The sequence below is a fragment of the Phocoena phocoena genome, chromosome 6 (assembly GCF_963924675.1).
Source record: "Phocoena phocoena chromosome 6, mPhoPho1.1, whole genome shotgun sequence".
Lineage (NCBI taxonomy): Eukaryota > Metazoa > Chordata > Mammalia > Artiodactyla > Phocoenidae > Phocoena > Phocoena phocoena.
This window is the reverse complement of record NC_089224.1, coordinates 101,668,711-101,685,545: the sequence shown is the minus strand read 5'-3', so window position 1 is coordinate 101,685,545 and position 16,835 is coordinate 101,668,711. Positions and strand designations below refer to the sequence as shown.

Here is a 16,835-nt window from a genome sequence, read left to right as displayed (position 1 = left end):
TATTGATTATTTACTATGTGCCAAGCTAAGTGCTTTATATATACTATCTTGTAAGGATAAAATAACAACTGGTTGAAGTGGTATTATTCTCATTTTACAGGTGAAGAAACTGAGACTTGAGTAATTTGCCCCCCCAACAGACAACTAGTAAGTGGCAGAAACAGACTCAAACCAACACCTGTCTGACTATACTGCCTTCAGTAGTTCCCAGAGTTTCTTAGTTGAGCAGCTGAACCTCTGCTTATTTTCCAAATAAGAGTGGTAACCATCCTAGGTTTAGCTACCATATAGACAGATTCCTAGCATGAAAAATTATCCTTTGAGTGGTAAAGATAACATCATCAGTAATAAGTCATGTGAGTATCCTGTACTCTCTGATGTGATGAAATGAGAAGGGCATATTACTTCTGTGATATCCTTACCCCAAATTCATAACTTTAGTCTAATCATGACAAAACATCAGACAAACTCAAATTGAGGAACATTTTACAAAATACCTGACCTGTACTTTTCAAAAGCTTCAAGGTAATAAAAGACAAAGAAAGACCAAGAAACTGTCAGATTGGAAGAGGCTAAGGAGATGAGTAAATGTAAGGTAATATCCTGGATTGGATCCTGGAACAGAAAAAGAACCTTAGTGTAAAAATTAGGAAAATCTGACAAAGTCTATAGTTTAGTTAGCCGCATTCTAGCGATGTTAATTTTCAGTTTTGATGAATATACCATGGTTGCATGAGAAGTTAACATTAGGGGAAGTTGCGTGAATGGTGTACAAGAACCCTCTGTACTATCTTTACAACTTTTCTTTAAATCTAATATTATTTCAAAATAAAAAGTTAATAGAATTGTTATTTGGAACAGTCAGTCAAGGGAATATGGATAGCATTACTGTCTTATTATGAGGGCAGAATTGGTCCTGGTGACAATTTTTAGCCTTAGATCCATAAGAGGAATCAGGATAAGGAAATAAACTTACGTTGTTGTCATGGAGATCTGCCATTTTAGATGTATGACATTGTGGTTAGAATATATGATCAAATTCGTAGCCTACTTTAATATTTTAAATATCTTCTTTCTCTAAAGTTTTAAAAGAAGAGCTTCTAAAATGTTAGTAGACTTAGGCTAAAATAGAAGGACGCTTGTTCCCACAGAGAAGGCTTTGTCTTCCCTGGTGTCCCTTGAAAGAAAATTAAATCAGCATGACTTTCTCCGTCTCAGATGGTTGTTTCATAGCAAGAAATATGTTTCCTGTAGGGTAGAGAGAAATATGGGACTATTTATCTTTTTTCTCCTTGGATTTGATTTCCACTCATAATATCTAAATTTCTCAATCCCAGTTAGAGATTTGGGCTTGAAATTTCTCAAGATTTCCTTTAAAAAGGAGCATAAGTGCTTCAGCCATGATAATTTTGACATTCAACGTATATAGGACTAGTTTAAAATTATTAATTTCATTATTATTAAAATCATTATTCTGCTTTTTTATTTATTAAGATAATTCTCTGTTATGATATATTCCATTAGTTTCAATAATTTGGGATTTTCAAGCTTGCCCCTGTGTTTATAAATTCAGTAGGTTTCCAGAGAATGTTAATAACTAATATCTGTAAAGTCATTTACAAGTAATAGTGTTCTTTTCTCCTGTACATTTTCTCATTTGATTCTAACAACAACCCTGAGAGGTAGGTAAAAATTGTTATCCACCAAATTACAGATGAGAAGTGATATTTGAAAGGTTACATGATAAGCCCAAAGTTGGATATCTATTACATACCAGAGTGAGAAGAGTCATCTCAAGGTCTTCTGACACCATATCCCATGTTCTTTCTGTTGCATTAAACTCCCATGTCTTGCACTTCTGGGTAAGTATACCCCCCTGTGCTCGAGGTCAGGAGTTCTTAACCTAAGAGGGGAAGCACATGAAATGTAATGGTGAATCTGTGCATTTTTCTGTGGAGAAGGTCTGCAACATTCAATCGATTCTCAAAGAGATCCGAGATACCATCAAGTGTAAGAAGTTTTCTGAATACTATACAGGAAGGGCAAAGATGTTCTTCTCACATTGCCAAAAGCAGTAATGAAAATATGGCTTATATTATCAGTACCGGAATCCCTTCGTCTCTTCTGCCAATTCCCAACACATACACTACAACCATCTCTTTAATTTTTATTTTTCCTGGTCTTGAGTTGATTTTTTTATAAGTTTACAGTTAAATAGAATGTCCAGTAAAACAGATACTATAGGTATTTGAAAGAAAGGTTTTTGCAGGGAAATAGTTTTAGCTTTCTTGACTAAACTGTTTACCTAAGGAAGTTGCATAATTTAGCAGGAGGATCAGAAGAAACTAACATCTAATGAACACTGTTGAACCTCTGTGCTTGATGCTTTACACATATAACCTCTCTGACTTCTCAGAACAACTTAGCTATCTTGCTCTTAGAGGCTAAGTTACTTAGCAATATGGCATAACTAATAAGTGGCAGAGCTTAGATTTGAGACTAGGTCTGTCTGACTCCAAAGTTCTCCCCACTGTACCCTAAAATAGAATGGGCAAGATTAGATATGGCAGCGGCTCAGTGTAAGTGAGGTTCTGGGTGTGGCTAGCATGATTCATCCACCTGGGAACTGGCTCATGAAGACATAAATCTAGAAGTCAGATCTGGGCACAATGAAAATAAATATTGCATAGAAGACAATTTGAAATAATGAGAGTGTGTGTAGAGAATCATTTGAAAGGTAGGATTTAGCACATTAATGAATATCAAAGCTGAGTCCACCTGACTTGCTGGAGCCTAAATGGCAGGCATTTGACATGCAGGAGATCTGAAAACAAGTGTCATGGACCTAGCCATTGAGGTGGGAAGTGGGGAGGCAGGGCAACTGGGACCAGGAGCCAGGCATTGAGAAGCTAGGGTCAATAGTTGTAATTCAGTCATTGAGAATATAGGGGACTGAGGTCAAAGTAACCAGTAAGCAAATGGAACTTGATGACAGATATCACTGAGGCTGATTGCTGTAAGTACCCTCTCCTTAGGTCAGAACTGATACCAAATAAAGGGTTCAGCACTAAGCCTAGAGGTGGAAATTAAGTCAGGGCTAAGAGTATTAAAAGTAGGGAGTAAAATAAGAACAATGACATTTTTCCAGTTAATCTAGTGCAGTGGTTCTCCGAGTATGGTCTTCAGACCATTATCAGCATAACCTAGGAATTAATTAGAAATGAAAATTCTTGGGGCCAGCCCTAGACCTATCTGAATCACAAATTCTGGGATAGGGCCGGGCAGTCAGTGTTATAACAAGCTTTCCAGATGCATGCCTAAGTTTGAGCACCACTGATCTAGTGGACAATGTTGCCCCCTAAAACCTAGTGTCAACTTATATGCAGGAGAAAACCAGAAGGCATTCTAGCCTCTGTTCTTTATTTATATAAGGATTATAAACATTAAAGAGCCCCTTTTAGCAGGGTCATCATAGAATATTGAAGTTAAGTAAAATAGCATTTTCTTTGAGGGCTAGTAATTTTATTTTTATCAGCTCTTCTTTGTCCTGCTTTGAAGAACAAACCCAAGGGATCACTGTCTTCCAAGGTTGATTGACCCATCATGGACCAGTCATTAAATGTCTCATTTTGCTCACCTAGAATAAATATCCTATTTCTAAGATTCTAAGAGGTTTATTTAAATGTGATATAAAGCATCAGGATTAGGTGCTTGGAAAATATTAAATGGACTAAATTGAAGACAGTGAATAGTGCACTGAATAGTGCACTCAGAAGGCATCAGAGTTAATGAAGAAAGGTACACAGATTTTTGGAGCCAGATTACATAATCATTAAACAAAAAAGTTTGAGTGTCTGTCATGTGCCAGGCACTGTGCTAGGCCGTGGGAATACAGCAGTGGAGAAAAACAGATAAAACACCCTGATTTCATAGAGCTGACATTCTTTTGTTTTTTAAGAGCTGACAGTCTTAATGGGGAGAGAGAGAATAAACAAGGAAATAAAAAATATATTATGTTAAATAGTAAGAGATATTATAATTTTAGATAGTGTAGCTAGCCAAGGCCTTTTTGAGAATATGACATTTGAATAAATAACAAAAAGAAGTTAGGGAGCATGCCATGTGGATCCCCTAGGGAAAGGGTATTGCTAATAGAGGGAACAGCAAGTACAGGGTTCCTGATGCAGGAATATGCCTAGCATATTTGAGCAAAAGCAGGGTGATTGTGGCTGAAGTGATGTGAGTTGGGAGAAGGGGTTAGGGGAGTACTAGGTAAAGCAAAATATATACACAGATACTCAAAATACTGTTCTTTCAATATAGCTATATTTTCAAAAAATTTTATGTGAAAAATGGGGGGGGAGGGAAATAAAGCTATAGTAATTAAGACAGTGTGGTATTGGTTCAGGAATAGACAAACAGATATATAGAACAAAAAAGAAAGCTCAGAAACAATCCATGGTTGTGAAGACATTTGACATATGGCATAGGAAGTATTAAAGCTTAGGGATAAAATAATGGACTTTTCTATGAATTGTACTAGAGCTTTGATTATCTGTAAGGAAGAAAATGAGATTGGACCTCTGACTTTCTTCATATGCAGAAATAAAGATCAGGTGGATTAAAGACCTACATGTGAAAGGCAAAACATAAAGCGTCTTAATGACCTTGAGGTGGGGAAGGATTTCCTAAGCAATAATGTTAATGTTATGACAGTACTTACATAGTCTTTACTATGCGTCAGGCACTGTACTATATGCTTGACACATTAACTAAGTTAATCGTCACAGCAAACCTATTAGAGAGGTACTATTATTTTCTCCATTTTGTAAGTGAGGAAACTGAGGCACAAAGAGTTTAAATGATTTACTTAAGGTCATATGGCTGGTAGGTGATAAAACCAGGATTTGAATCCAGGTGGTTAAGCTCCAGAGTTCATATCTTAACACTTCATTAAACTACGAAACTTATGAAAAGAGTGGAAAGACAAGGCACAAACTGAGAGAAGATAATTGTAGCACATTATACTGATAAAGGTTTGCTTTTCCAGGAATACATAAAGAATGTGTACAAATCAATGTCAGAAATACTTGGGCAGACTCTTCATAGAAGAGGAAGCTTAAATGGCTAATAAACATGAAAACATGTTCCAGAAAACATGTTCCATCTCATTAATAATCAGGAGAATGCAATTTAAAACCAGAACATGATACAATTTAAAACCAGAACATGATACAATACAATTGGGCAAGCTGCCAAATCGCCCAAAATTTAAAAAGTTGATGACATCAAGCATTGGTGAGGATACAGAGCAATGAGACCACTATTCCACTAGTAATGGGAGTGTAAATTGTTGCTAACACTTTGGAAAAGTTAGGCATTGCCTAGTAAAGTTGATCATGCACAAACTATTACCTTGCTCTTCCATTCCTTGGTAAATACCCTAGAGAAAAGCATGCTCATGTGTACCAGAAGGGACATACAAGAAGGTTCACAGAAGCCTTTGGTATCCATAATAACAAATGAAAACAGCCCAAATGTCTAGAAGAATGAATAAATACATAGGGTTATATTCATATGATGAAATATACAGCAGAGAAAAATGAATGACTACAGCTATACAAATTTACAGTGATGAATTTCAAAAACGTAATATTCTTCTGAGCAAGAAAATAGTGAATCGAACTATACATAATTATTTTTATTAATGAAGTTTAAGAGCAGGCAAAACTATATATTATTTAGTAATACATAGTAAGTGGCCCTCTTAAAAAGCTAAAGAATGATTAAAACTTAGTTGCTTCTGGGGCAAGAGAAAGGGTGCAGTTGAGGAGGGCCCCTTAAGGGGCTTCAAATGTCTCACTAGTGGGTATCAAAGTTTTGAGTTTATTGTTCTTTAAATAACTCAAAGATGATTGTATTGTCTTTAAATTTGTCTACTTCTGTTTTTTTTTAAATAAATTTATTTATTTTATTTATTTATTTTCAGCTGCTTTGGGTCTTTGTTGCTGTGCGTGGGTTTTCTCTAGTTGCAACGAGCGGGCGCTACTCTTCGTTGCGGTGCGCGGGCTTCTCACTGCGGTGGCTTCTCTTGTTGAGGAGCACAGGCTCTAGGCATGTGGGCTTCAGTAGTTGGGGCTCGCGGGCTGTAGAGTGCAGGCTCAGTACTTGTGGCGCACGGGCTTAGTTGCTCTGCAGCATGTAGGGTCTTCCTGGACTGGGGCTTGAACCCATGTCCCCTGCACTGGCAGGCAGATTCTTAACCACTGCACCACCAGGGAAGCCCTAAATTTGTCTACTTTTGAAAGAATATTTCATAATTTAAAAATGAAGACTGAAAAACTTTTGCAAAATTATATCAATAAAGTTGGTAGGGGGAAAAAGAAAGCTTTGCAAGGAAACTGGCTGTTATAGGGGCATTTGCAAATAGTGCTAGATACAGGTAGGAAACGAGCTCCTAAGTCTTGTAATTGTATTGAGACAGATCGGAAGCAATGTCTTATTTCTTTGGCAATTGTTTTAAAGTCTCATTCAACTGAGGAGTTATTTAAATGACGACTGAGCCAGGAGAAGATCAACATAAAAGCTTCTTCTAGGAGTATTGCAAGTCTATAGAGATGAGCACATTAAATCCTTCTGAATTGCTTTCATTATGTACATAGAGGTAATCTGTAATATACAAGAGACAGAAAAAAACATTGTATTAGCAGGCAGAAGACCTAGGCTCTGATTCTGATTATTCTCTGGCTGTGTGACCTCGAAAATGGAGTCATTCACATTGCTGATTTTCTAACAATTGGGGATGTTGACAATATTAGTATTTTACCATATATGGAGCTACTAATATTCGGAAGACACTTAAATATGTAAATTTAGCCAATGATTACAATCTTTTGAAACAGGGCTTATTATTCTTATTTTTCAGATGTGGAAACTTAACTTGCCCAATAATCAAACAGCAAGAAAGTGACAAAACTGAAACTAATGAATGTCATATTGTAAGGACAAAATTAAGTAATGCATAGATAAATATTGCTCTATGCACTTCATTTATAACCCCATAGTAGGAATTCAATAAATGTTAATATTGCCCCCTGACCACTCCACCCCGTACAGGGTTCAGAACACAAAGGCTTAGTTAGGACTTACTTGGTCCTCAGTACTGTTGATATCAACATTTTGAGTTAAATAGGTTTTTGTTCGCTCATCTGGAAACTAAGCCACCACTTAGGCTGTCATTTCTGTGAGAAAATGAGTTCTAAATTCTAAGCGCTACAAGTTAATTTTTAGAACTCAGTGTGAAAACAAATTAAGTATTAATAATTGTTGTTTTACTAAGCAAACCTTTTACAGTGGTTACAAAAGAATACAAATGTTAACATGTGAGAAGCATCATCTTTTCAAGAAGATGATACTGGGACTTCATGCTTTTTCTGTTTCAAAATGACTTCTGAAATGCAGAAATCACTATCAAATAATGGAGTAATTGTGTGGGTTTGCAAATTCTTATGGCTATATTTCTTCCATTAAAAAAAAAGTGAAGGAAATAAAAAATAACTTTCCTAGTTTAAGTTTGCCCTCCCAAGTTGTGGCTCTGGAAATATGATACTTTTATTTTTTTTACCATTAAGTTTTACTTCTGGCTTTTCAAATAAACTTTTAAATTTGATTTTGGTAAGACCAGCTATCAGAAAATATTTTTACACTTAGGCAGTGCCCTTTTTGAGTATTAAGAATTTCTGTTCAAATATGAATTTCCTCTAAACATACTTTAGACTCGAAAAAACAAGGAATGTTTAGTATAATAGCCCAATGTTTTCAACGATAAAGCTATCTTCTTTTTTCCTCCAGGAAAGGAGCTTTGCTCATTGCATAATGGTCTTTTCCATGATGGTAGAAAGACAGAGGAACACTAAATGCAAATAGTCTTTTGCCAAAATGTCTGATTATTGAGTTTCTTTCATAAAAAGGAGAAACTATTTTTTTCATTACCTTTACAAACCATGAGCCAAACATGATATTAAGGATTGTTAATAACTTTTCGTGTTGTTTATTTTCCCATGTAAAAGCTTTTTCTGGTTAGAAAAAGCTAGCTGCCTTTTAATATTATTTTTAATATATTGGGAGAGCTTGCAATCAGCAATTTTCTAATTTCAGACTCTGCTTTAACTAGTAGTTTAAGTCTCTTCCTAAATTAAATTGCTTTTAGTTATTAAAAGAGGCAGCAGAAGAAAATTGATACATTTAATTATCTCTCTTTTTCTGTTTCTCGTTCTTTCCATGTCAGAGTGACAACATGTAAGCTGTCTCAGGAAGAAGGAAGGAGGAAAAGCAAGGCGTCTGAATAAATTAATTTCCCCTAATTAGAACTATACCTTTGTAGTTACTCTGTGACTGTTTGAATTAAAATTGATAACATTATATATAAAGGTATGCCATGCACATAATTTATACCTTGTAAATCTTAGGAAGAAAATAGACAATGTTTTTGATAATGTAAAACATGTCAAGACATTTGGCAATTTAGAAAAAAGTTAAATCAATTAGCTAGTTGGTACAAAAGCATATCAGTTCTTGCTGGCTTTGGTCCCACCTAATGTAGGATTTTACTGATTCTTTCCCTTCTCAATTTTTAAATTTTCTTTCCAAAAACTGTTTCTACCATGTGTTCATAATGTGCTCTCTTTTCCTAGCCACATTTTTCCTCCAAACTAGTAATTACCCCATAAATTCTTGCCATTTTTCTAGGTTTGTTAACAGAATTTTAAAAGTAAATAATCTTGTCTGTTTTTGCCTAGTAGAGATTCTAACACATTCTCTTTACAATTCACAGAAAAAATTAAAGATCTAGGACCATTGTCATCATCTTCATAGTTCTTTCATTTTTGAGTACTGATTATGTGCCAGACACTGTGCTAAGTACCCTGTATATGTGATCTTTAATCCTCACAAGAACTTTACAAAGTTTGGTATAATTATCTTCATTTTACAAATGAGAATACTGAGTCCAAGATAGAATAAGAACTTAGTCCCAGCTAGTTACTAGCAGAGCTGGAATTTGAACCAAGCTCTCTCTGTCTCCTCAGGCTATGAATTTTCCATAGACCCTGATACCTCCCTTCCTGTGTTCCACCCTTCCTACCCTAGTAAAATAATGGAAATTCTGAAGATTCTCCACCCACTCATCTTAAAACAGAACCTTTAAAATGATATTTTGGTTAGTACTTGTATGACATAAATATGTACAATATCTTGAGATGACACACCATTGAATTTCCTTTTGAAAAACTAATAACTTCATGTCAGAAAATACATTGTTTACATTTTAAGAGGGAATTTTTCAAGTGTTTAAAACTTGGAATAGTTGTTCACACCTGTGAATGTGATAAATTCTATAACTAAGCACTGACACCATAAGAAAATCTGATAATTCGTTCTGGGGTAATTTAAGAATGTATAATATATGTTTAGTATACTTAGTGTAGCTTAGTTCCACAATGTTTGTGCTTCCTTTATAAATAATTCCATATTCTTCTTTCTGATATACTTATCCATATTTCATTAGTTCTTTACTGGCAACTAACTCATGTCTATAAAAAGTGATGCCAGATGAGGAAATTCCATCTTAAATTCTTTGTTAGTTGATCTCAGTAGTATCGATTTCTGACTTTTCAAAATCCAGCTCTGTGCCCTTATTCTCCAGATATGAAGATGTGAGTCTTTGGTTCTTTCATTTTAAACCTATGGATAAGCATAAGTGGTCTGTTAACAGGCCTTTTTTTTCTTTTCTTTTTTTTTTTAATTTCATTGCATTTATATCATTGACCTTTGCTTCAAAAAGCATTCAGCGGTCTTTAACAGAAGGAGACCATGAAAAGCGGTGTTGTAAAGGCTTTATTCTATAAAAGAAGTCACACAGGGAAAGCTTTATATTTGCTGAGTGATTTAATTCTTATATAGGCAGAAATTGGCCATGGGCCATGAGTAACATGATGGAAAAGCACTACTAGTTGCAGGCTCACAACCAAACTTCCCCACTCCATTCTATATATATTTTTTAAATAGAGAAAAAACACCTCCTTTCTTGTTGTTTTAAAATCTACCCAGGAAAAGTGATGCATGGTATCTAGACTAGTCAACCACCTCATCAAGATTCATAAAGCCACTTTTTTTTTTTTAAATGAAGAACTAAGGAGCATATTTTCCAGGGAGAAAGATGCCTGCTTATATCAGTCTTCTGAGTGTCTAGAGCAGAACTATGAAGAGAAAGGTCACTTACAGGAATAGCAACTACTTTGGGAACACTGGCTATATTATGGTTATGAGATATTATTAGGTGATTAGGTATTCCAAGGTAATACCTTTTTCTTATAGATGGTGGATTGGGCAGACACTGCCATTAAAAGTAACTGTTTATTCTTTTGTATACCAAATAACCTAATGTCTATAGAGAAATGGGGAGCAAGCATATTTTGATTAACATTTTTAAAGCCTTGGAAATTGGCTAAGGCCAGTCTCCAAAAGGTACATTATATCCTTTATAATTTTCTGACAGTATAGTGAGACTTAAGTTGACTGATTCCTTCTTGTTGAGTCATAAGATAATCCTGAACTTCATATTTGATGAATACAGATTTACTTTGCTAGATCTTTAAATACCTTGGGGTATTCTGGTGTAAGACTGCATATATGTATGCAGGTGGGCTTTTGGGGTTTTTTTTTTCAGTTTTCTTTTTTGCAAAGTTACTTGAGAGACTTGGAAATGTATATTTCTGTTGGATTTTTAAAGAGAATAATCATCTTCTATAGTATGATCGATACAAGCTTTAATTAAGTTTTAACTAAACATCAAAATATCTGGGCTTGTGTCTCTGAGAACCTTGGACTTTGTTAGGCTGCAGTCTCTTCAAGCAGAAAGAACTCTCAGCTTTTGTTAAGGAAGACCTGAAATTTACTGGCAGTGAGAAAAGAGAGTGGGATTTATTCTGGGCAAGGCAGAAACAGCTCACTGGGGTCAGAACCTAAATAAATGGTGAATTTTGGTGCTTGGAATCTACAGAATGAAGCTTGATACGTAAGTGGGTATCAGATTATTTGGCAGTCAGATTTTCTGTACAAATATAGAGTTAAACTGAGGAAAGGGTTGGTAGCAGAGTGGGAAAGTCTGGCTTTGTATAAATAAACCTGCCTTTACTAGGTGTGGACAGTAACTTTAACCCTCTGAATTCCCTCAGTAGTAAAATGAGGGTTATGACCGCCACCTTGTAGAGTTATTTTGAGGATTAGAGAGAATATATATTTATTGACATAGACTCTCAATAAATGATGACATTGTTCCATTTTACACTTTCTGTAAAATTATTTGTAAGTCAAGAAATTACGTAACCAAGTATATTAGGCAGCTTTAAGATAGAAATACAGAGTTTGATAGGTGACTTCTTAGGATATAAGGCTTTAAGATATATTAAGTATTTATTATTTACAAAATCCTGGCTTTCTTTCCTTTCTGGAATGGTTTTGAGTTATGCCTTAAAAATATACCAGGTACAACTGTTTTTCTACTCCTTTTTGGCATACCCTGGGATATTGCAAAGAACCATAGTAAGTGGGAGAGAGAAGTAAACTTCAACTCTAGCTGCTCAAAATAGTTTTTTAGGATAGAAGGCAAAAGCCTCATTATTTAGCCCAGGGCATGCTGATAAACAGAGAGGCACATCTCAAATTAAAAAAATAATTCTTAGGTTTGTATGCTACAAATAGAATACACACAGCTGAAAATTGCTTTACTTCCATTCTGCAAAGTTCAACCCAAAGTTCCAATAACTCAAATTTAGAACTTCTATTTTTATTACAGAAATAGGAATATGGGAAGCAGTAGGGGATTACTTTGACGTGTGTAAGAGCTGTGTAAGTATTAATAATTTTAGCTTAGTCTTCTGAACTAAAATGAACAACCCCATAGGGGCTCATAATTAGGAGCTCAGTCTCTAAAATAATTATATTGAAATGCAGTTCTACCTTATATTGTCTCCCATCCAATATGACTGGTGCCAAAATTTTACTGAGATGAAGTCTAAAAACCTGATGTCCAGAATGAGCATATAAAGAAAGGTTGAAAAAGGGAAAGTACTTTAGCTGTTTTGAGAACTCTAGTAGTTAGTATAGTCTTTCATCTTTCTTTTTCCCTTCCAGTGCTTAACTCTAAAACTCAGTTTGTGTATTGAGCATTTATTTATCAAGCATATATTAAGTGCCTGCAGCAAACCAGGAACTATAATAGAATCTGAGCATACCAAGATGGCTAAGATATGGTCCCTGAACTCAGCAAACTTACTGAGTAAGATGTATGACATGAAAATAGTTAGAGTATACTATTCCTAGGCTCATGCTAAGTCTTGAAGATAACCTTTTAAAAAACTGCATGATATGGCCTTTGCCTCAGGTCTTTACCAATCTAACTAGAGAAACAAGAGTACATATATGAAAGAATATAGAGAAGTCCATAATTAGGAATAAAATGTATGGTATAGAGTATGTGATGTCAGGAGGCCAAAAGATCTCTGTCGACCAGTCAGGGAAGAGTTTCATGGGAAAAGATGAGCATGAAAGCAGGAAAAAGTTTGAGAGGTGAAGAAGAGGAAAGATACTCTAAGAGGGGTGACTACAGAGTAAATAAGAAGAGAAAATTTGAAAGAAAATTTGACTGAAATTGGTGATATATTGGATTTGAGGGAGTGATTGGAAGAGCATGGGGTAGAGAGAGGAGAGGTGAAAATTACAACAAAGATGTAAGTTTCACAGATTAGAGAGAGATGATGTCACTGATGTAATTGACATCTAAGAAAACAGGTTAATAGGAAGAGATGGTATACTAAATAAAATATTTTTCTTACTTTAGATTTTTAGTCTTCTTTTTGGGTCGACAATCTAGAATTTTTATATGGTTTTAATTCAGAAACCAATAAAGGTCCCCATTATAGTCATATTTACTTAGTTGTGAATTCCAGTTAATTATCAGAAATATTTTAATACAGCATTGACCTAAAGTAGAAAATCATGTCGAGTTTCCAGCACATTCATTAAGGTCCTGGCCTTCATCTTCTTCAGCCAAAAGCTAGATTGCATGAGGGCTGGGTGGTATTTCTTCTCCAGATTGGGCAGTGTGGATTCTGAGGGAACTGTGGAATGATTCAGGAATGAGATGTAGCAGTAGTGCCAGTTCTTTGCCCCAGTGCTTTTAGTAAATAAAGATTTTGAAGGACCAGGGACTTGTACTCTCCATGGTTCCTTTATCATCTATTTTAGACTACCCAAGTGCAGGGGATTAAATTGTCAAAAATGATTAGTGTTAGTACTATGTTAATTGAATTAATATAGTCATGAAGCTGCTCAACTTCCAATTCAAAATAAAAATCACTCAGTACATCTAGTGAATAGAATCTAGTTGAAACTATTTCTACATCAAGATCATCTATGATGGGGTGTTAGGCAACAAAACTTTCAAACTTATTTACTTTTGTTCATTGTCTTTGCTTTTATTTGCAGTTCTGGGAAATGTCAGTGCAAAGTGGGTGTCACCGGCTCTTCATGTGATAGATGCCAAGATGGATATTATGACTTTAATAAGAATGGCTGCTTGCCCTGCCAATGCAATAATCGGTCTGCCAGTTGTGATGCCCTCACAGGTACACACTTTCCTTACCTTTTTATATAATGAGTCCACTGTTCTTTTCACTTTGAAGTCCTTCATCTATGAGTTGATTCTCCCAAATAGTTTGTAAGGGTCTTTCTCTTCTAAGTAGCATGTAATAGGTCATAGCAAGCCAAACTCCTGCTACAACAACTTTAAAAAGATATATAAATTTCAAAAATCATATTGGTTGGAGATCCATGGAAGAAAGGAAAACTATATGAACTAAAATTCCAGACAGGGTATTCCTAAATAAGCTGATGATCACCCAGCCTTTTTCCTTTCAAGGGACATTGCTGATTCTGGGCACAGACTAAGGAGCAGGCTTGGTCCAAGTAAAAGAATTCTTCTTGAGGAAAGAGATACAAGAAGAGCTTCTGGCAGTCATTTGGGGCTCGCGTGATGAATTGGAAACTAGAGGAGCCCTAAACACAAGGCCAATTTTCCCACAGGACATAAGCTGACTGTGCAGGAGATGGAAGGCTGTCCCAAAAGGTAGAAAGAAATTTCTCAGTCTTGTGGTGCTTAGGAGACAAAATCTCTTTAGAAAGAGAGGACCTGCTACAACATACAACCATCTCTCTCTCAAGACATTGCCAGATTCAGAGGTGTGTGGAGTGGGACTTAGGCTCACATTACTTAAGGGAAGTACTAATCTGTTGCAGTCTTTCAGAGCTGAGGAGACACATGCCTGCTAGGTTTTCAGTCAAAAGCCTTAGAGGGTCATGACCAAGAAGTAGTGATGAACCATAGGTGAACTGATTCATACTAATATTGCAGTCCATCCTCCACCTATCTCAATTTCTGATTGAACTGAGGTGATCCTCTCATTATATCTGTCTAACAGAGGAAAGGGGAATCATCTGTGGTTCTTTGTACATTGTGTCTGGCAATCAAAACACTAGACAATGCTCAGGTAGGAAAATGTGACCAATAATAAAGAGAAAAACAATGGAAGCAGACCCACAGATGACCCAAGTGTTAGAGGTAGCATAAAATGACTTTAAAATAACTAAAATTAATATTTTAAGAAAATAGAGGAAAAAACAGACAAAATAGATGAAAAGAGGCAAAATTTCAAGAGATTTGGAATCTATAAAAAATAATCAAAAGAATAATCTAGAACTGAAAAGTATGTCTGAAATTAATACCTCATTGCATGGACTTAACAGAAGTATACAGTATATACTGTGAAGACAAGGTTATATACCATTGTATACAGTGAAGACAAGGTTAGTAGATTTAAATACAGCTCAATTTGAAATATCCAAACTGCAGCATGGAGGAAAAGAATGCAATGGAAAGAACAGCAGGAAAGACATGTGGGAAATAGCCAAAAGGTCTCACATAAATGTACTTGAAGGCTCAGAATGAAAGGGGAGAGATATTGGGACAGAAGCAAATATCTAAAGAGATAATGTCCAAGAGTTTTCCAAATTAATGAAAGACATCAACCCACAGATTCAAACAGCTCAGCAAACCGTAGGCAGTATAAAAACAAAGAAAATCACATCTAGGCTTACTTAGTTAAACATTTAAAACTAAAGACAATTAGCTTTTCTGCTCTTCAGTTTGCCTAAATGTAAGGATTAGAGATACTTCCTTGGAAATCTTTTTTTCCCCAACAAAAAAAACCAGAACATACTAGTCTGACAAGTACAAGTGTTTTTATGAGACCAAGGTAGCAGAATATTTGAAAAGAAAGTACCCTGGAAAAATGTGTTGAAATCTTATTCTTCATTCTAATCCTGTAGTCTGTGGTGAAACAAATTGATTTAGAAGAAATTGGGTTGTTTTTTTTTTCAGTTATGTGATCTGGTCCCTGCCTACTTGCCAGTTCTATTTTGTGCTATTCTTTTTCTTTACTGTTTGTGATCCAGTCATGCTGGCTTCTACTCCTAAAACGTGTTATGTTCCGCTGTCCCAAGATTCTCATACATGATCTTTCCTCTGCCTAGAATGGTCTTTCTAATATACCTGTACCCCCACCCCTGGCCCCTTTGCCTTATTAAACCATATGCTTCCTTCAGGCCTTCAGTTCAAAGTGACTTCATTAGAAAGCAGTTCATGCTCCAGGCTAAATGATAATTCCCAATTATACACTCTCATATACACTTGTATTTTTTTCATAGCACATATCACAGTTTGTAATTATATATTTATTTGTGATTATGAGTCATATATGGTTTATTCACTACATTGTAAGTTTCATACCAGCTTTGTTCACCATTTTATACAATATTTAGTAAAGATATTTGCACATAATAAGTATTTGCTAAATTTTTGTTGCATAAATGAACAAATGAATGGAGAAACTTACAGAGCAAAGATGAGTTTCAATCCTGGATAACAACAGAAATGCTTCACCATGCTGAGTTGATTTAAATTGCTCCCTAGGTCATTTATGGTACCAGGAAGCAGTCTACATTGCTGGTTCTCATTTCTAATTTTCCTTGCAGCAGCGAGGTAGCTTTCTTTAGTGTCACATAAATCCCAACCTGTTTTTGCTCAGGAGATAATTTAAGGCAAAAGAAATCCTTTTCATGGTTATGATTTCTAAAGCAGCTAGTAATAAGAAATAAATGGTTTCTCTGGAAATATAATAAAAGTGGAATCTAATGTGAAAGAGTGCAAATAATATAAAACTGCCAGCTTAATAGAAAATCAGTCTTTCCTTTTGTCTCAAACTTTCAAAAGATTTTTTTTCAACAGTGTTGTGATACGGTTGCCCTCTGGTGGCCACTTACTGTGTTTTTGCAGTTCTTATTTCCCCCACCCACCTAGTCTTTATCTATACCTTGTGTTTTAGATTGAAGTAGATTTTTAAAGTAACCTTTTCATGATACAGTATATTGAGAAAAATATTTTGGAAAGAAATGTGTCTTAAAAATATTTCCCTGGTCCAGTAATTCTGTTTCCAGGAATCAATTCTTAGGAAATAATTTGAAATTCATAAAAAGCTTTATGTTCAAAGATGCTCACCACAGTGGCAGTTATAATTCTAAAAAATAAGACAACTCTATTTCTAACAGCGGGGAATGAAGCAAATTATGTTATCTAGGCAATACATGATAAGAGCACAGAAAGTGAAGTCTTGACTTACCTTGTACAAATTACTTAGCCTTGTTTTTTCACTTAGAAATTT

At 35.3% G+C, this 16,835-nt stretch overlaps 1 protein-coding gene across 1 annotated transcript in view; it reads left to right on the top strand.

The window, feature by feature from the left end:
• MEGF9 (multiple EGF like domains 9) overlaps positions 1-16,835 on the top strand; it is an 80,980-nt gene that overhangs the window by 55,520 nt on the left and 8,625 nt on the right. Inside the window, exon 3 of the mRNA XM_065879707.1 lies at positions 13,546-13,685. Within this exon, the coding sequence (XP_065735779.1) occupies positions 13,546-13,685 (140 nt within the window). The remainder of the gene's footprint in view (positions 1-13,545; positions 13,686-16,835) is intronic.